The 22,405-nt window shown below is 37.4% G+C and overlaps 1 protein-coding gene across 1 annotated transcript in view; it reads right to left on the reverse strand.

Annotated features, from left to right (window-relative positions):
* Window positions 1-466: 466 nt before the first annotated feature.
* The window catches only part of samd4a (sterile alpha motif domain containing 4A), a 60,732-nt gene continuing 38,793 nt past the window's right edge, over window positions 467-22,405 (reverse strand). Inside the window, 9 exon segments of the mRNA XM_051868033.1 lie at window positions 467-4,664; window positions 10,178-10,261; window positions 14,584-14,710; window positions 15,749-15,947; window positions 19,908-20,020; window positions 20,657-20,721; window positions 20,724-20,741; window positions 21,042-21,273; window positions 21,930-22,016. Coding sequence (XP_051723993.1) covers window positions 4,636-4,664; window positions 10,178-10,261; window positions 14,584-14,710; window positions 15,749-15,947; window positions 19,908-20,020; window positions 20,657-20,721; window positions 20,724-20,741; window positions 21,042-21,273; window positions 21,930-22,016 — 954 coding nt within the window. The 3' untranslated portion in view covers window positions 467-4,635.

A 22,405-nucleotide genomic window follows, 5' to 3' on the forward strand; every position in this document is an offset into this window, starting at 1 on the left:
ATATAAATGTCATATAAAGTCCTATATTTTATATATGAAATTAATGACCGTTTTCTTCTGCCCTAAAAATATGGTCAAGCCCAGTGCTGAGTGTTATGTACATAAAATTTTCATGGTGAAATTCTCTACTTTTTTAACGATCTTCATTTCATCTATGGATTAAAAATAGCCAATTTCACTTTCTAATCGCTCCCCATATTTTCCATGAACAGCACTGCCCACCTGTGTGACACTTTCATTGGCCCTTCGTAAATGAGTTCATAAAGCACTGAGCTGAAAGTGACTCAGCATTCTTCAGTCCTCTTTCACAGAAAGCCCCGCCTCTTGGCAATAAAACCCGTATCTAGCTCTCTGATTGGTTGAGATCGAGAGGAGGCAGTAAATTCCTCACAGAATCGTGGTTACACCAGCTTCCTCCATACCATTAAACAAGCAGCTTGTTTTGAAATCAAAGAAACACATGAAGTCCTTTTCAAAAGTTACTCTTTAATACTTTTCGTCTGTGGTTATTACAAAGATGTCAAGCATTTAACACAGACCCAAATGATACACATTCAGTTGGCGGACAGAACATCACGGACACATACACACAAACAGTAGGCTATAATCTCCCATTAACACACAAACACACAAGGCCACGAACCAAAGAGGGAAAGATATTACAGAATTCCCTCTTTTTATTGACTGAAGTCATGTTTACTTCAGTAAAGGTGTTTAAAATCTGCGCTAACATGAGCAGAGAGACGCAACTCACGCCTCACAGGTAAGTGGAACAATATCATCCTCCGATGAAGTTATCCATCTTATGACGCAACATTTTCTAAGAGGGTATGTACAAAAATTACAAGACAATCCGGTTTCTCACCTGGATACACAGTGTCACACTCGCACAAGTACAAACAAAAATATATACACATCTGCGTGTTGTACAGACAGATATAAATCATAACTTCATAACAGCACTGAAGTACCTAAAGCATACAGATTCCCATGAACTTCCAGCACGCTCCTTCCGAGCCTCATGGAAACGGGAGCAAACGCATCAGAATCAGCTCGTTTGGACTTTGTATGATTTGAAGTGTCGACCATCAATGCGTCTGGCTTATCTCTATATTTTAGAGCCATATAAAATCATTTACATTTTGGGGTAAATGTCTGAATACAAATAAAAAAGGCACTGCCATTTGTTATTCTAGATATGACTTCCCAGCCTCTTGCATGCATCTCTAAAATATAAATTACATTTTTTTGCTCGTTTTTTTGTTTGTTTTATTTTTCGCGCTTTTTTATTTGGTTTTATCTTAAACATAAACATAAGATTCTTTTAAAATATATATTTTATATATATACGCATATGTACGTCAGCCTGCAGTCAATACAGGACATCGGCTCTTGAAATAACAAAACGAAAACAGAATAAACAACGGAAAAAACAAAGAGCGTAGTAAAGCAAAAACAATAATACAAAAATAAAAATCAGCATCAGATATGCTAACGCGCCCAAAACAAACGATAAAGGCTTCGTAAATAACGGAATACCAAGGTAGCATGTAAATGTTTTAACACTGTTACAGCATCTGTAATTTCGCTTGGCTCGTCGCGTGTAGTAGAATTCGCGTCATACTTCGCTATCCAATCGCGAGCGAGCAGCATTCTTCGTAGAACTACGCAATGACGCTACGCATTTTTAAACACCGTAACAGCTGAGGTGAAAATCACAACAGAATAACAGCGAAAAATTGCAAACCCGCGAAAAAAAATTCCAAATTATTTTCAAGAAAGAAAGAAAGAAAGAAAAAAACTGGCTCTTTGTTTACGACATGTGACAACATATATAAAAAACACTTTCCTTAAAATACACCATCCGGGGAGGGTTAGCAAAACAGAAGCATTTAGAGATACTCACAAGAAAAGAAAACAAATATTAAAAAAAAAAAAAAAAAAAAGCCTGACATGTCTTTTGACTATCAGGTATGTTTTTTTTTTGTGTTTTTTTTTTGTTTTTGATAAAGAACGCAAATTGGGAAAACAATACGTCAAAAAAAAATAACTAGGTTATTATTTGAGATGTACTTATGGTTACCAGCCATAGCAAAAGTTAATACACAAGGTATCTTAAATAATACATCTAATGAATACAATAACCTCTGCATCAATAATAGAAAAGAATAAATAATCATTTGAATCTGCTAATTGGTTTCAAATGGCAGTGATGAGTGGCTTAATACACAAACAAACGCACCTCTATAAACAAGATGCCACGTGATGGTTTGCTAACATGCTTTGTAAAACACCGGCTACCATTTTGTTTAAGGCATTTCATGCACTAGTTTGGAGGCACCAACTCGTTTACGAAGCTGACACACACTGCATAGTCAACATTCTTTCTTTTAGGCAGCTTTAACCGTGTCGGTCGCCACTCAATGGATGTGAAAGTGCCTTTTTACTGTCTGTTTACTGTCATGACCTGTTTCTTTGGATGAGCCGAAAAGCATAAAACACTTGAGGTGTGGGTAGGTGCATCAAGTTGCAGGCCGGCAACACGAGGACTACAGGGTACAACAGTCCTGTGGTGTGGGAATTGTGGGGGATTTGGGGGGGCAAAGTTTGCTAGTCCAGTTCCTCTTTCAGAGACACCCCCCACCCCCCTCTGCCCTTGATTCACACCGTGTTGCTGATGAGAGTCTATTGCACGTTATTGCAAATTCACTTTTGATGGTTTCAGCAAGGATTCACAGCACCAAGGGCACGAAAAGCAAAGTTATTATAGGAGAAACTCTAAATAAGATACATTACCAATCACTGAACACCCTCATAAAGGGACTTTAATGTCCCGGATTACAACAGTTAAAGCAAAAAAAAAAAAAGACCCTCTCAGACCCTTCTCATGCAGAAAATCAGATCTTCACTTGTAAGAGTCCAAAACTAAAAGCTCATTTCTTATTGTAAACTTTCTACCTTTTATACCTGGCATGATTAACTAATGGCTGATATTAAGACAATACTGTAAAAAAAAAGACTAGCCTCATTTATTGGTAACTATTGCACAGTTTCACCACAAGGCGGCGCTCTGTACTAATAACTGTTGCATTAGTGTTATTTCCTTATCCATTTCAATGTTATGTATATCTCTCCCTGTTGCTCCAACAGTCTATGTCCTGCTGACATAGTGTACCACACATGTGATATCCCAAATTCACAGACACAAGCTAAAAACGTCCATACGACTCCTTCCCAAAAACGCTACACGAACATCTCTATGGCTGTGCATTTACAGATAAAAAAAATTCAATGCATAAAAATGATCTGTAAAACATTTTAATATATCTCTAGGCCCAGACAGAATCTGTAGAAAACTCTGGAAATTCCCACAGTATGCTTTAAGCCACCCATAAAATGTATATATATTATTTTGTAATTGAAATATATTTTATTTATATTATATTTATTTTATATATTTTGATATATAAAATAAATATAATATAAATAAAATATATTTCAATAAAAAAATATTTTAAATTGAAATATATTTTATTTATATTATATTTATTTTATATATAATATAAATAAAATATATTGCAATAAAATAAAATATATATATTTATTTATTTAAATTGAAATATATTTTATTTATATTATATTTATTTTATATATAAATAAATAAAATATATTGCAATAAAAAAAAATATATATATATATATATATATTATATAATATAATATTTCTGCATATTCTGCCCAGACCTGTGCACCTCTGACCTACGCGTTCACCTGCTCCTTTTCAACCTTTCCATCTACTTGCATTTGCTGGCATTTCTCCCATATTCCACTCCTCTGACCTCCTGATCTCCCTCGACCTCTGTTCCTTACGTCAGAATTCCCCGCTCCCTCCACAGACCCTTCCACTCACATCACTTCCTGTTTCCTTTCCCATCGGCCCTCTCACGTTCCCTCTCTTTCTTCTGAGTACCATCCGTAGCTCTGACTGTCTTTGTAGTGTTGTAAATCAGCTTTTTCCTGCTGGCACAAAAGAAAACTAGAACAACAAAACTGTAAATACAAACACAATTGTAAACTATGAAGCCGCTTAGAAACCTAAAGCTGTACACCGTCCTCGGATTTTAACAACGCACCTGAAAACAACTACTGTTCTGATATCCTTGACAGTATTATGTGTAAACATACGGTGACATAATATTTTTAGCATCTGCACAGAGGTACAGAAATCTAATCTGTTACTACATGTCTTGATCTGCTTTCGTCTGCTGGTTGGTTTGGATTTCGTGACGTCCCAGACAGCCAACTGAACGCTTCGAGTTGTCTCCGTTGATTTACAGACCCCTCTAATGGCCTGCCTTCACGAAGACCCTTTGCTGCGTTTTTCTATGGAAGTGTTGAAGATGTGATTTTCTCCCAAAATCGAATGTAAACACACTGAAGTAGTCATGGTGACGGAACTTGCTTGTGTGAATGGCACTGTGTAGACCACGCCCCACCTCTCCTATTGGCTATTGCATTGGTAGGTGAGCAGATGGAGAGGGGGGAGTTTATAGACAGAGGGGCTCGTGACCTCTTGATGACCTTTCCCCCTGCTGCCAGGCATGCCGTCTCCCTGTGCGCCCCCTCTTCTTTTCTCTCAGATGGTTGAAGTTCGATCAACGCCATCTATGGAAACAAGTGACATCATAGATTGTGACTACTATCACAGTGCAACGGAAAAACACTTCTGGAATGGTTCACCCAAAAATTTGTGACTATTTATTCAATCACATGTACCATTCAAAATTTTGGGATCAGTACTATTTTTAGGCTGTGTGTCCACCAAAGAGTTTTTTTCCTGTTAGCGTATTTTTTCCAACTGTTTTCAATGGAAACGCCGCATTTTTAAAATATCAAAAGCAAAAAGGCTCGTTCACACAGAATGCGTTTTTGCTTTGAAAAATGCGAGACGCAGGCAGTGGAAAAGGGAAAAAACACAAGGTCTCGAGCAGTGTTGGGTAAGTTACTTAAAAAAAGTAATTAATTACTAATTACATCATCAATGTTGTATTTAAAATACTTTTCTAATTACTCTGTCTGAAAAGTAATTTAATTATTCAATAAGTAATTCAACTCATTACTAATTAGTAATTCTTAAAATCCCTATAAACCTTGACCGGATAAACAATAGAAAGGAAACTCTTTTAATAATTTAAATATGAGTCAAACATGGAATAGTTTAGCCTTTTATAGCTTTTTAAAACATTTTCGCTTTATTAAAACATACTATAATACTTACATTTTTTTAGTAACAAATAGGGATGTCACGATAAATCTAGTTATCGGTACCGATACCACCAAAAGTGCACAATACTCAATACCAAAGTCGATACCACGGTAAAAATATTTAAAGATACAAATAAAACAATGCTATATATTTTTCTCAGGTAGGTCTAAAAGTAGTAAGTAAAAATACCACAGAAATTGAATAATCAAATATAAAATAACTCTGCGTAGTCATAACTGTATAAATTAAATATAGATTTTCTTTTGTTGTTTCATTATCATTTATAATACAGACAGTCAATAGTAGACAGTAGCATGTTTTAAAGGCTGCTTTAAGACCTAATGGACGGAGACAATATGCTGTTACACATGCTGTTCACATTCACATAACCAACGCGAATATACGCCAAGACGAGCATTTTGACACAACTGTGTGTGTATTTGAACGTTAATGTGTAATAAACCGCGAAAATCTGACACTCGCGAGAAGCGGCTATGTGTGTGCGCTTTGGTCGAGAGCGCACTGACTGAAGACCGTCTCTCAGAGAGCGCGAGTAGTTTTTTCTCCCTAAGACATAGCTTACATTTTACCGTAATGTTCTTGCCTACCTGTATCAAAAAAGTGAAGTAACTGGAATATTTCCATTCTGAAAAAAAGCCACTCGCTTCTGCCGACATCTTCGATCAGACAGCGACTACGCAGCCAACTGGTGCGAAGTTGCGAACTCACGCGCAACTGCACTACAGCTAACGATTTTAAAGAGGCAGCGTTCACTTTTAAAAGAATGTTTATCTTTGGGTAAAACGCAGCGCTCATCACTGTCACTTTGTACCCAGCCGTCCAATCACAGTGGAGGAAGGGGCGGGACAAATACCACACCGACCAACCGCCACATTCTGCTCGTACAACGTCAACAGATGACAACAAGCATTAGGGGCCATTCACACAGAATGCGTCTTTGCGTCTAAAAACGCGAGAAGCAGCGCTCAGGAATGTTTTTAAAAAAAGCGCAGAACGCGAGGGTCTCGAGACGCGCTTTTGAGATGTGATGCAATAATGGAAATAATAGAAACAGGCGAACTGCAGAATAGATAGATACTATTTTTGACATGGGGAAAAAAAAGAGAAAATAATCGCACAAGCTGTGGCCTACGCCGCCATGTTGCCATCAAATAAAACAGTTGCCATGCCAACTTGCTACTGTAAACAGAAGCTCGCAAGGCTTGCCCCGCCTCTGAGTTCTTCTGATTGGTCCACTGTTTTGGAATTGACATTGATGAGTGGCGCTGTGTGTAAGGGGCCGTTCACACAGAACGCGTTTTTTCTATTCCAATGCGCTACTTTCCCATTGTTTTTCTATGTAAACACGTACTTGACGGACGTGCATGACCGTTACGCTCGCGTCTCGCGTCTTTTGCAGCGCCTCACACGTGAGCGTCGCGTTTTTAAGACGGCGTGTAAAGTTAAAAGAATTTCAACTTTTACACGCAGCGCGGCTCATCAATGTCAGTTCCAAAACAGTGGACCAATCAGAAGAACTCGAAGGCGTGGCAAGCGCTGCGAGCTTCTGTTTACAGTAGCAAGTTGACAACTGTTTTATTTGACGGCAACATGGCGGAGGAGGCGCTCATTATTATCTTATTTTCTTTTTTTCCATGTCAAAACTCGTATCTATCAATTCTGCTGTTTTCATATTTATATTATTTCTGTTATTGTCGTTATTGCATCACGTCTCAAAAGCGCATCTCGAGACCCTTGCGTTCTACGCTGCGCTTTTTCTAAAGCCATTAATGCGTTTTTAGATGCAAAGACGCGTTCTGTGTGAATGGCCCCTAAAAGTTAAAATTATTAACTTGACATGGCGTCTTAAAAACGCAGCGCTCATGTGCGAGGTGCTGCAAAAGACGCTAGACATGAGCGTAACGGTCATACACGCCCATGTAACACGTTTACAAAGAGAAACAATGGAAAAGTAGGGCATTAAAATAGAAAAATGCGTTAATTATTTAAAATTATTTAAAAAATTATTTAAAACAAGAGCCGGGGCAAATACTTTACATTGTATCGACATTTTTATATAGAAACAATACAAAAACAAACTATATGTGAAATTAGATACTAGTAACACTCCCATGGATATTACATATCATAACAAGCGAAGAGTCTCAACTGAGAAACAAAAAAACAAGCCGCTGCACTGCCAATGCGCTCTCTAGTGCCCACAGCTAGGCGTTTTCAGCAGAGCGCCTAGCACATTTAATGCTTTAACAGAAATCTTTTCTGCTCATTTATTTAAAGAAAAATACAGTGAAAACAGTAATAATTTATATGAACAATTTTAACAAACTGTTTTCTATTTGAATATATTTTAAAGTGTAATTTATTCCTGTGATGTCAAAGCTGAATTTAGGGCATCATTACTCCAGTCTTCTGTGTCACATGATCCTTCAGAAATCATTCTTATATGCTTATTTGGTGCTCAGGAAACATTTCTTATTATCAACTAAGAAAATATTAAGCACAGGACTTTTGGGAAGCCACTTTGAGTGACTCAAACGACTAAAGAAATCCGTTTTTTCCCTTTCTGGTTCATTTAAAATGAATTGGATTTCCCAACCATACAGTTTCACAGAGCAAGCAGACTCATTCTGTGAAATGAGGGCAGGCTGCTTGACCAGAGGAGCTGGAGGTCCTGAGGAGTGGGGGGGGCGAGTCAAGGGGTATGTTGCCACAAGAACACTACGGGCTCTGTTGGCAGCTGTGGAGCGAGCGGGGCATTCCTGAGCTCACCGCAGAGCTGCCCACTGCTTCTGCCCGTCTCCCTGATTCAGCCTGTCTGCCTGCCTCTCTCCTGTCTGTCTCCCTGCACTCCCACAACACAAAGCTGTGCTTGTCCAGCACCAAGACCACTGCACTGAAAGCCTCTGTGTCAGCTCTGAGAGAAAAAAACACTCTTTATGCAAAGAAAACCTCCACTTCACACGGGAATGCTCACTGCATTGATCCCGCGACATGTGGATACAAAGTAACGCTCCTTCCCGTCTGGAACTGATAGTCACAATATTTTCTGCCTTTTGAAGATTGTTGTGTCTGATGCGTCTTCGCCAAAGAAACATCTCAAAAAGTTCAATTAAATGTTGTGGAGAAGAAGAAAAAAACATTTCCCCTTGAAGATTTTCAAAGGGAAAAAAAGGGCATCGGTTTACTTCAGAAGGGTTTTTGACCCTTTAAATGAGTGTCAGAGGGGATGACCCCGACAGAAACGTTTTCCTGTGGGGTTTCATGATACTGCCGTAGTCAGCATAGATCCAAACCGTTTCCTCAAATTCCGCTCTCATGGATTAAATCAGAGACTTTTGTTGCACAGATTGGTAAACAAACAAATGCTAACAACATTCATCAGCTTGTACCAAAAAACGAGTATTAGAGTACAGATCTTCAAATAACGTAGAGACAGACTGCTTAACTACTACTGGACAAGTGCTTCCTATTTTCAGAGATGGACATGTCAATATCTTCACAAAGAAGTTAATGCTTTTCAAAGGTGAAAACATTGTCAATGTCATTAAAGAAATGGTTCAAACTATTTTGGATAAACTATTGTTACATTTTATAACTGCTAACTTTTCCTTAAAGGTGAAGTGTGTAAATTTTAGCGGCATCTAGCTGTGAGGTTGCAAATTGCTCAGTCCACCGCTCACCCCTCCCTTTCGAAGCACATAGAGAAGCTACGGTGGCTGACACAGGACAAAGATTTCATCAACTAAGACAGCAGAGAGTACTCAGTCAAGCAGTGAGGTTTCTTCTTGCTTCTAACAAAGAACGGTTTCTGCTTCTAATAAACCACACGACAACTACTACTACTTTGTGCGTATTCAACGTAGTGCTGATGCATACTGCCTCTAAAAACACCAACGAAGAAGAACAACATAGTGAAGAAACGCACTCTGTAGAGCAGTTTGTCCGTTTAGGGCTGCTGTAGAAACATGGCGATGCAAAATGGCGAATTCGATGTATGTAGATAGAAATGGCTCATTCTAAAGTAACAAAAACATAACGGTTCATTATATAAGGTCTTTATACACCACTGAAAACATATGTATACTTTATTGCATTTCTGTCAATAGATCTTCCTAAAATGTACACACTGCACCTTTAAATAATTTATTCTGTTGATGTGGATAGCAAATGATAGTGTAATAACTGATAACGTGTTTACTGTAGGATATCGGCGTGCCCAACTCTTAAAAAGTTGAACTACATTACCGGTAATATTTTTAAATTTTTTTAAAAGGTGCTAACCAAGGCTGCATTTATTTAATCAAAAATACAGTAAAAATATTAATATTGTGAAATATTATAACAATTTAAAATAAACCTTTTCTGTTATATTTTAAAATGTACTAGCAAAGCTGTTTTTGTGGAAACCATAATACATTTTTTCCAGGATTATTTGATGAATAGAAAGTTTAAAAGAACAGCATTTATTTGAAATAAAAATCTTTTGTAACATTATAAATGTCTTTATTGCCACTTTACTTTTTATCAAATTGTCCTTGCTGAATAAAAGTAAAAATGGTTACACTTTATTTGAAAGTGACGTAGTTACATTGTACTTACTCAAATAAGTACTGAGTAAGATTAATTAACTACTTACTATAGAGTTACGGTTAGGGTTAGGGTTTGGTTTAGGGATAGTTAGTTGTAATTATGCATAATTTACTGTTATTACTATAGTAAGTACATGTAGTAATGTGTAACTACGTCACCTTAAAATAAAGCATTACCAACAATCTTACTGACCTGAAAAAGTTAATAACATAATTTTCATATTTTTTTTTTCTTTTTTTGGTGAACTATTAGCCTACTTTAAGTGCAGTATTTGTAAACTGAACAAGAAGTGGACACGTACCTCCCAGAGCGTGTTCGGTCATGCTGAGACACAGAGACTCCAAACGGTTATTGATGTCTGGCTCAGTCACAGGCAACTGTAAATCTGCAAAATGATAAACAAACGGTGTCAACTTCAACAAATTACGACAATACACATCACATAACAAGCCAAGTGTGATCTGCATGACACTGACTGATGTCTTGACATACCATATAACATAGAAAAAGTGGTTATTTCTGCTTTTTGATAAAGATTTTAGATAAAGAACAGATAGAATATCAGTAAATGGGTTCGGCACACAATGCAGGTCAGATTTGAAACTTCATCCATGCAAAAGCATCACAGATCATTTTCATCAGACACTTTCAAATTACAATACACTTATTACATGAAGTGTCCCTCTTGGAGAAATCAAGGGTTAAGTGTTTTGCTCAAAAGCGCAATTAGATACAGGTCACCCCTTGTCAGGTTCGAAACCTTTGACCTTAAAGTTATTAGCCCAGACCTTTAAGACCATAAGTTTAAGATAAACCATAGATCAAAACAGGTTCTAATTTGACAAAGATGTCATCCTTTTTTGACCATTAACCCTCTCAGACCTTCACCGGCAAGAGAAAAAAAGGCAAACAATGGTCTATTTCAAACTTCTCAAAGTGTCCTATTCACATCCTAGTCATCATGCCTACAACAACTGATCAATAGCTCCAAATTGCTACCTCAATTTTCAAAATTCACAGCCATTATGCTTGCAAATTGCACTGAACTGACTGTGAACCGATTGTGTTCATAGTACACTGGACTACAGTGGGATCTCTGTTGTAAAAGAGTTGATTCAGTCTCGGTGGGGTGGACTCTGGCTGCACAGGACTCCTGCAGCGCTGTTTGGGCTGGGCTGGCCTGTACAGTGCTCGTCTTTAGCTGAGTCAACAGCAAGCAGGACTTTGAAAATCCCTTGTGGGAAGGAAGAGCTGAGTTAGGCAACCACTGGCTGGACTGAACAGACAACCTGCTATTTTTAAGCATTAAATCCTGTAAGGCCCCTCAAGTCTCTCTCACAGTGATCCCGCTTTGATGCTTTTGAATTAATCAAGGCATTAATATGAACACATTGGGATGGGCGGCAATGACAGGGGGACGAGTCGGAGGGAGAAAGTGGCAGGCACAAAGACAGTCATTGTAACTTGCAACCTAGCACACAAAAACACTGTACACACTCCCGTGCACAGCCCTCTTTCTTCTTCAAAAAGGGGTTGAGTATTTCTCGATCCACGAGAACGGAGCAGACTAAAGGAAGTGAGTTTCAGCTGCAGTCAGAGTGGAGCCGTAGACAGAGAGGAACATCTGTCTGCTCTGAATATGTGTCAGTGGAGCACACACAGCGCAACGCTTGGGAGGATGGAGCTGATGTGTGAAGAACATGGAAAAGTTTCACTTTGAATATGTGACACGGTTTCAGTCAGAAGAAACTGTGTCTGACCACTAACAAATATTTGATGTTTTTTACTTGACAAAAGCCATTCTACACTTCTGTAGTGTTTCATTTTAGCTCAGAAATACAGTTATAAACAGGGTATCTGCCTGTTTAAGACATTTTAAATCTTTTAATTATAAAATAAAAAAAATTATATATATAAACAAAACATAAATGTATAAAATATATAAATATACAGAGCTCAGTGTAAATGAGTACACCCCTTTGAAAAGTAACATTTTAAACAATATCTCAATGAACACAAAAACAATTTCCAAAATGTTGACAAGACTAAGTTTTATATAACATCTGTTTAACTTATAACATGAAAGTAAGGTTAATAATATAACTTGGATTACACATTTTTCAGTTTTACTCAAATTAGGGTGATGCAAAAATGAGTACACCCCACAACAAAAACTACTACATCTAGTACTTTGTATGGCCTCCATGATTTTTAATGACAGCACCAAGTCTTCTAGGCATGGAATGAACAAGTTGGCGACATTTTGCAACATCTATCTTTTTCTTTCTTCTTCAAGAATGACCTCTTTTAGAGACTGGATGCTGGATGGAGAGTGATGCTCAACTTGTCTCTTCAGAATTCCCCATAGGTGTTCGATTGGGTTCAGATCAGAAGCCACTGAATCACTTTCACCCTGTTCTTCTTCAGAAATCCAACAATGGCCTTAGATGTGTGTTTAGGATCATTGTCATGTTGGAAAAGTGCACGACGACCAAGGGCACGGAGTGATGGTAGCATCTTCTCTTTCAGTATAGAGCAGTACATCTGTGAATTCATGATGCCATCAATATAATGCAGCTCCCCGACACCAGCAGCACTCATGCAGCCCCACATGAGGACACTGCCACCACCATGTTTCACTGTAGGCACCATGCATTTTTCTCTGTATTCCTCACCTTTGTGATGCCATACAGTTTTGAAGCCATCAGTTCCAAAAACATTTATCTTGGTCTCATCACTCCAGAGTATAGAGTCCCAGCAGTCTTCATCTTTGTCAGCATGGGCCCTGGCAAACTCTAGGCGGGCTTTTTTGTGCCTGGGCTTTAGGAGAGTCTTCTTTCGTGGACGGCACCCATGCATGCCATTCCTCTGCAGTGTACGCCGTATTGTGTCACGGAAAATAGTCACCTCAGTTTGGCTTTCTACTTCTTTAGATAACTGCAGTGAACCTGCATGCCGATTTTCTTCAACCCTTCTCATCAGAAGACGCTCCTGTCGAGGTGTTAACGTCCGTGGACGACCTGGACGTCTCTGTGAGATGGTTGCAGTTCCATCTTTTTTAAATTTTTGTACCACTTTTGCTACAGTATTCTGACTGATAAGTAAAGCTTTGCTGATCTTCTTGTAGCCTTCACCTTTCTGGTGTAAAGAAATTATTTTCTTTCTCAGGTCTTGTGACATTTCTCTTCCATGTGGTGCCATTGCTGACAGCATGAAATGGGAAGGGGTTTTAACACCCTTTTATAGTCAACTGTCTGCTGGACACCTGTGTAATGAATAATTAGACTCACCTGTGGTTGAATTCTTGTTAAATTAGACATTTGTAGTCTGAAATTTAGCTTTGCTCCAGAGACTTTCAGTGAGGTGTACTCATTTTTGCATCACCCTAATTTGAGTAAAACTGAAAATGTTGTTCTCTAAGTTATATTATTAACTTTACTTTCATGTTATAAGTTAAACAGATGTTATATTAAACTTAGTCTTGTCAACATTTTAGAAATTGTTTTTGTGTTCATTGAGATATTGTTTAAAATGTTACTTTTCAAAGTGGGTGTACTCATCTACGCTGAGCACTGTATATAAAAAAAATACATAAAATATATATAAAAAAAAAACCTTGTGATTATAATATCTTAATTAATTTTATCTTTTTGATAATATTGTTTATTCTAAGACAACTTAAGAAGTTTTTCAAAGGTGGTAAGCACAAAAATGTTCACTTAAAGGATTACTTCAGAATTAAAATTTCCTGATCATTTACTCACCCCCATGTAATCCAAGATGTTTATATCTTTCTTTCTTTAGTCGAAAAGAAATTAAGGTTTTTGAGGAAGAAATTTCAGGATTTTTCTCCATATAGTGGACTTCACTGGGGTACAACAGTTTGAAGGTCCAAATTGCAGTTTCAGTGCAGCTTCAAAGGGCTCTACATGATCCCATATGAGGAATAAGGGTCTTGTCTAGCGAAATGATCGGCCATTTTCTAAAAATAATAAAAATGTATATACTTTCTAAACCACAAATGCTCGTCTTGCACTAGCTCTGCGACGCGCTGTAATCACGTTGGAAAGGTCACACGTGACGTCGGCCAAAGTACCGATCCAGTGTCTATAAGGCAAACGTGCAAAGACTAAGTCAAACGGCCTTTACAAAAAAAAAAGGCAAAACAACAATGTTGGATGATTTTGAAGTTGGAGGAGAAAATGAGCCCTTACGCGGTACTTCTGCCTACGTCACGCATGACCTTTCCAACATGACTACGTAATGCGTGGTGCATCGCAGAGCTACTGCAAGACAAGCATTTGTGGTTAAAAAGTATATACTTTTTTTTTTTTTTTTTTTAAGAAAATGACAGATCGTTTTGCTAGATAAGACTCTAATTCTTCGGCTGGGATCATGTAGAGCCCTTTGAAGCTGCACTGAAACTGCAATTTGGACCTTCAACCTGTTGAACCCCAGTGAAGTCCACTATATGGAAAAAAATCCTGTAATGTTTTCCACAAAAACCTTAATTTCTTTTCGACTGAAGAAAGACAAACATCTTGGATGACATGGGGGTGAGCAAATTATCAGTAAATGTTAATTCTGAAGTGAACTAATCCTTTAAGTCATCTGGGGGTTTTTGCGTCAGAGATGATGGAACTCCAGCTTTGCCTGACCAGACTTTGGGTTACACATGATCAGTGTGTTTAAGTTCCTGTCTCTTACCTGTTTGCTGGAACATGGCCATGGTGTGTGGGTTGGTGTGGACGGGTAGTGATCGAGTCCTCTGAACTGAGCTGTGGGTGCGGCTGGGCATGCTGTTACTGCCCCCTGGGTTAGCAAACCACAAACCCTAACAAAAAAAAACACACGTCAGCCAAATTACATTTACATCCTACTACAATCTGTGCTCATGTGAATGTTGGGACTGACAAAATAAATAATAACAAACATAACAATTCATTAAACTAAAAAATAAAATCATGATATATGAATATATGAAAAAGTTTCACATATTATAAAGCCTTTTATTGTTCTAAACATAAAATGACTAGTTATAAAAGCACATCCTTTGCCATTCATTTAGTGTGAAATGTGACTTTTCTTAGCACAGGTCAGGAACAAATTCTTATACAAATATATACTCAATTGAATGAAAACAATGTCACACTAGGTAGATTTAGGGTAAAATAGGATTTTCTTCATTTCAGTTTTTTTTTTTCCTTTTGATTTTGGGGTGATATATCACCCGGAGATGTAACTGATCTTTTTGTAAGATTCATCCATTCATGGAGTGATCTGATGTGAATAAGCCCTTCTAACCTGCCTATCCTACTTTCATTCACTCTCTCTCACTCCCTTCATTTGACTCCCTCTCCCCCCTTTCCTGGCCCTCCCGTACAGAGGAGCAGGGAAAAACAGGAAATGCCTGTGCACTGTTCTCACTGCCTCTGACTAGCTCCCTCTCTCTCACTCTCTCTTTCTCTTTCTCCTCTTCTTTTATCCCCTCCCCTCTCTCTCCTCCCTCCAGTCACACTTCTCCCCACATATGACTCATCGGCTGTTTCGCGCACCTAACACCACCGTCCACAGACTCTGAACCAGTGAGGCAGTTGGAACTTCCTTCCATTGTAAGCGTGCCTAGAAAAATGTTTGAGCAGACACGCAAGAATGCCAGGTTATCACTACGTTTCCAAAACCCAATCCTCAGTTGTTCCATTCAACAGTGATGTTGGATTTCTGGAATGCTGTAAATTGCCTCCAGCTCCATCCACTTCAAAAACTAGTGCTCCCTTCAGTTTGAAGTGGTAATAGAGTCATTTAAGCTTTGGGTTTGGGGTTGTTGAAAGCCACCGTGAGGCCACTAGGGCAAGTTTGTGAAATGACAAACCTGTCTGCCCTGTTTCAGGCCGGTAGGGGTGCTGCTGCCGCTCCGGGGGGTTGGTCCAAACAGGCCGGTGGTACCCAAAATGCCAGGTCTTACACCAGGCAAACTCCGCATCTGATACTGCCGCAAGTTTCTCCGGGTGGGAACGCCGCTGCCTACACAGCCCGTGGTTGGGAGGGAGTTGGACTGACCGTAACGGCTGCTGGAATGAGACAAGCAGAAATAGAAAATTATATATTAAAAAATATATAAAATTTAGATATAAAATTATTTAAAACAAGTTTATATTATATAATAATAATATTAAGATACTACATATAGGCCGTTAAGCGATTAAAAATTTTAATCTAATTAATTACATGATGTGGCGATTAATTAATCTAATTAATCGCAAATTAATCGCACATACAATTTGGCTGAGAAATTACCCCCAAAAGATAAATTAAAGTCATTATTGTGTAAAGCATCAAATAGACATTACAAAAAAGTAGCTTCAGAAAGAAATATTTTATTTGATTCAACATAGAATTTATTACACAATCCATGAAGTTGAGTAAATGATGACTGAATTTTCATTTTTGGGTGAACTATACATTTAATGTTTTATTTTTATTTCTTTTGTTAATTAATATGGAAATTATTTTTAAATTAAATTATACTCTGGCGGTAAATGTGTGTGTGGCAGTAAATGTTTCATTAATTCATTCGTTCATTCGTTTCGATTCGATTCATTCAAATGGCTAATTTATTCAGGAGTGAAGTAAATGGTTCTCTTTAGGAATGGTCCATTGAGTCATTGATTCACCCGATTCGTTCAAAACGAGGATTCAGAAATGAAACGCTGCTGTGTGTTGCTCGGAGTCGGAGACGAACAGTTCTGCATTGTCTTTATATTTTTGTTGGCAAAATTGAGCAAAAACAGACAATATTGTGTCAAAATAACACAATATTAACTTCTTATTTAATGAACTGCTGTATAAAATCAGTATCGCATTTGCACTTGTGCAATTCTGACAAAAATAACACGTGTTATATTGCGCTACTCCTGTGATATAGCTTAACTATGTAAATATGAGACAAAAACTAAAAAAGGGGCATTTTTGCCCCCCATATCTTGAATTTTAGGGTCATTCTAACTACATTCTATAGGTTCCATCACGCAGTGAGTTGTTGCCCCGCATCATATTCATCATCAATCAACTGTATGAAATGTCAGATGACCTACGTAGGTCTGTTAAATGCGTTAATAATTTTAACATGTTATTTTTTACTGTGATTAATAAATCTAATTAACACATTAAATCGACAGCCCTAATATAAATATATATATATATATATATATATATATATATATATATGTGTGTGTGTGTGTGTGTGTATGTGTATTTTTATATATATATATATATATATGCTCAGCAAAAAAAAAAAAAAGAAACATCCTCTCACTTTTAGCTGCTTTTTTTCTAGAAAATATTGTGTGAATATTTGTATGACACTTCGACACTTCTTGAAGTTCTCAAACACGTCTGAGGGGACACATGGTTACACGTGGTTTAGCACTGCAAGGACGATCAGCTGTCTTTCCGGTCTACCTGTAGCAATGTCTTAGGCATCTTACATTACAGACATTGCAGTTTATTGATCTGACCCCAGCTGCAGTCCTCATGCCTCCTGCAGCAGGACTATGGCATGTTCACGCAGGTGATCAGGGACCCAGAGTCAGTAGAAAGGTCTCTTTAATGTCCTAAGTTATTGGAACTGTGACCTTAATAGTCTTATTCCTGTAAACTGTTAGTGTTTTAAGTACTGTTCAACAGGTGCATGGGCAATAATTGCTTATGGTTCATTGAACAAGCACAAAGAACGTTGTTTAAACCATTTCCAATAAAGATCTGTAAAGCTTATTTGGATTTTACAAAATTATCTTAGATATATAATACAAATAATTCTTTATCAACTAAATCATTAAAATAATAATAAAAAAAAAAAAACTTTTTTTTTTCTTCTCCAAAATAACCATTATATTTAACAATACCATAAAAAGTAACATAGCATTGCTAAAGAATATAGATAGATGGAAAAAAGTTTTGGAAAAAAAAGTGTGTAGAGTTTAATTATGATTCATTATTTTAATGTATTGAAAGCCCTACTTTCTATTAAAAAAGACTGAAAACAAGCTAATGTTTTTGTTTTCATTTTGGCAGAAGTACAAGACGAAAAACCAGAGTCTGTGTAGGAGGGCCTTCCAGTATTGACTTTGACAGTGGGGACCATAAAGTTACAAAGGTTGTGAACCACTGATGTAGGAGTCTGTAATGCCTCACGCTGCGACATAAAATCGGAGATTCTTTCAGAGTATCATATGCTCTATTTTCAGACCATGATGCAATCCAGTAGGGAGTGACGACATACCGTGACTCATGGTCCTAAACACTTCTGTGTGGTTTGTGGTATCCTATCATCATTAAAGTCTTAGTCCAATAAATAAAAACACAGATGGCAATTCTGCCCTAAATCAATCAACATATCTGACTGGGTAAACCTCAAAAGTACTGTTCTTGCCTAATGTCTGTTCTCAGTCCACTGTATGATGTAATTTACTAAAACTTGAGCAACAGAGCTGGTTTTGTTAGGAAACACTGCTCTATTAATCAGATGACAGCTGTCATGGTAAAAATCTTCCACTGAAATTTACTCAATAATCTACAAACTAAAGATAATGTACAGTCGACCTGTTGGTTTTTGACCTGTAGGTACATTATCCTGCTTAATACACAGCTATTTACCAAATTAAATTGTCAATTTTTTATATATATATATATATATATATGAAAAGACAGACTACAGAGTGATGAGACAGTTTAATGGCCATAACAAAAAATAAAAATGCCATGATTGATATAATAACTTGAAGAATTTATACTTTTCCTTTATTTTATGAAAACTGACAGACACAAAGCCCTCCATGGGGTCTCAGAAAGGGATTTAAACATGAATAAATGGATTTTGACATGCTAAAACTATCCAGTAGATACAGAAGTACTCATTTATTTAATTTGGATTATTGTATTTTTCTACACAGCATGATTTGGCTTGGGTTAAACTAACCCCGAATAGGAAATAGGGATGTGCGATTAAATGATACTGCTGCTGCTAGTCGACTTGGAAATACTAGTCGTTTACATTTTCTTTTTGCACATTTAATGTTTTGCTTTCTATTTTTTACAAAGGCTACGTTTAAATTACCATCATGTTAAAGTTACCATTTAAAATTAATATATTATTTTGAAAAGTGTATATTTGGAGTGGAAAACAAAATCATTTAATTTCACCTCAGATTTTGGATGCGTTCGTTCTCACTCGTGGCGGGTTCAGAGAAATGTCCACTCGAAAGAGGAGCAAGGCTAGGGAGTATTTTGAAAGCCTACACAAATCTTTTCCGTTTTCTTCTTTGTCATGTCAAACTACTATATGACAATTAAGCTTGCTTATAGGCTTGTTATACTACCGGTTATGAGGGACAATACGGTGTGAAATTTTATATCGGATTAAAGGAGAAACATTATGAATGAAACTTAGTTGCTATATCAACATCCTAACAAAGAGAATACCCTTTAATAATAATGTCAGGACACATCAAGCTTTTCTTGTGATTTTGCCGCCCATCATGTGTACATGTACAGTGGTAGGCTAAGGATACTTTTCATACACGAAAAGTGCTTTCAAACCCAGACACGCAAGTGGTTGCCGTGATAACGAACAACAATACCTTAACAGGCTGACTTATGTGGACTAATGTTTATTTGAAGAAATTTGTTCTCTTCTCTTACCTGTCAGTCTTCTACGCTTTTGACGTTTAGACTAGTGGACTAGTCGGTTGCAAAATTTTCATTTAAACGTTTATGAAATTAGTCATTGCGCACATCCCTAATTGTAAAGCCTGAATAACAAGAAATTTTTGAAAGGTCTATTTTTGTATAAAACAGAGGGTTAAAACTTCAGTAATATCTGTCTAAAAGGTTTTAATATGTCGCATGTTTATGTTTAACACAAGGAACATGTTAAAAATATAATGTTTTTTAGTTTCAGGGTCTCTAGGACCCCAGACAGAAGAAAAGCAAGTCTCAACAAAAACAATCATGACCTCCAAAATTCACTCTACCTTCGTCTCTGTCCTGTTAAGTCCAGTAGAGTTTTTCGTGAAATTGACCGGAATTGCACCTGCACTTGCTGTTTCCATGACAACAACCTCTTCTTCTGTGTCTCTGTGAAGGCCTGTGAGGGGTGCGAGATATCAGAGGAGTGAGGGGTGGGAGAGAAACTCAACACCGCTCATCATCATGAACATTACACCTCATAAGTGATGACTCCAAAACCGTGTCTAATGGGACTATGCCTGCTTATGCTTAAATTGGGTGTGATTTGTTCAGCAGTTTCAATAATAAGAATAATACAAACCAATAAAAAGAACTGTATGCTCGCCATTTGCTGACCATGACAGTATTTTGTATTGTATTTCGATTTTGATAAAAGCACCTAATAAATGCTTTAAACGCCATGAAATCAAAATTTTTAGTGACTAAGTTCATGTTTATTAGGTTTAACACCTGAAATAAAATATATTTTTTATTATTTCAGTTAGTTGACAAGGCAACATTTCTAATTTTTATCTGTTTTTTTATTTAATTTATTTATTATATTTTTTTTATATTTTCAGCACTGGTTCCATAACCATTTTACTTATTAATGTGACATAATGTGACATATTTCTAAATGAAACAGGATATTCAACAATAAAGGACTTAATTGTCTCCACTGGGAATTTATTGGATAATAAAAAGCAGATGAATTTTTCACAATAAGAGCCAGAACTTTCATGTATTAAGAAATGAAGTTTTCATGAACGCTTACCTCATGGATTAGGCACTTATCAATAAGCTGTAGGTAGGAACTAATGTTCTCCTCATCGACCCGGAGACGAGGAGTTGTGTGCAAACTGTCACAGAGAAAGACAAAAAGAGTTAAAGTCACATATCTATATAAAAAGTAAAAACAATTTCCATGATTCCAAAACTACTACTACTGCTGTTTTAGTATGAGTTTGACTTTCAGTCTCATAAGTTTATGGAAAGCTCAGCAAGAGTTGAGGAAAGTAAATTACATAATCTCTGTCTGACAACCTCTGACCCATTTTCCGGTCTGTAAGATAAAGATGTGTGGAAATGGAAAGTGATGATTTAAACAATCCTAAAAGCCTCAAATGATTCTCAGATTACAGGAAGAACTACGTGTGAACCTTTGCCCATGACGCGAGTAAACTGAGCAGGGATGTCCCCCTCAGCTATGACCGTGGAGCTGCCCTCCGTCTCTCCTCCGCCCAGGTGGGAGCTGGCGATGCTGCTCTTCCCCTCTGCGCTCAGCAGGTGGCGCTGTGATGAATCCTCTGTGCTGCAGGTTTTAATGGGCGTCTGGATGATCTGGTGGAGCTCCTGCAAAGGAGCACGTAGATTCCCTCCCTCCAAAATGTCCTGAAAGAGAAAGAGAGAGAGATGACGAATGGATGCAAGCGTAGTTGTTGTATTCAAGGTTGCGGTGCAGCATTATTTTGGACGCTTCCATAAATTCAATACGGGCAACTGTCGGGTGTCGGGATATTTCAGACATGTAATGAGGTGGAAAATGACATGTGAGGACAAAATAAAGGTCTACCAAAAATACGTGCATGTTTGTTTCCCCGTCGCACGGTGCGACTCTAAGAGGGCCGACACATGCGGAACATTAAAACTTTAAATGGATCCGGCTATCAGGAGGAGGTGTCTTATTTCTGATGCTACAAATGCACCGAGATGGAAAGTTTGATGAAAAGGTTGCTCTGAAATTAGACATCTGACTCCTTCCTGTCTCTTGTTGTTTCAAATATTGTCCTTGAATTAAATAGATGACATTTTATAATTAATGGACATAAAAAATTGTGAAAACGATATTAGCAGGACTCCAGAGTTAGTGTGGCACTGCAGTTAAATTCAAGGCCGGAAACTGAAAGATTGAAGGTTCAAACCCCAATTTGCTACAGTGAAAAAAGCAGCTGCAGTACGAATGAATGCAAATGTGAAGTTTGTGATCGATAGGACTATTCATATGAACAAAGGTTATGGGTTGAAGATGGGGAAAGAGAGGCTCTGACCTTCTCCAAACAGCGCAGCATATTTTGTCGGTCTTTCAGCTTCTGAATACTGATGATGATCTTGTGCCGTGCCCCTTTAGTGACTTGCTATATCAGAAGAAAACAATGTTTAAAACACATGCTACATGACATAAAAACAGATTGCATGTTATCAGGCAGAATGCAACCAAAGATGCTACAACATTTAACATTTACACCTATAAATGTAGATACCTATAAAGAAACCTATAAATGTAGATACAAGATGGACAAAATATATACATTTCACCTACAATAACAGCCAGTGAATAGCCAAATTTCACACACAAAAACATGAAATTGTAACTTTTCCATTAAGGTCCCATATGTGTTATTCCACAAGTAATGGCTTTCTGTGTTTTACAGGCATTGTTACCACAGTAGCTGTGCCAGACATCCAGTAATGATACAACTAATTGTGGGCACAAAGTATTTGGAGCTAAATGCACAACATAGCT

The sequence above is a fragment of the Ctenopharyngodon idella genome, chromosome 17, assembly GCF_019924925.1.
Source record: "Ctenopharyngodon idella isolate HZGC_01 chromosome 17, HZGC01, whole genome shotgun sequence".
In the NCBI taxonomy this organism is placed as follows: domain Eukaryota; kingdom Metazoa; phylum Chordata; class Actinopteri; order Cypriniformes; family Xenocyprididae; genus Ctenopharyngodon; species Ctenopharyngodon idella.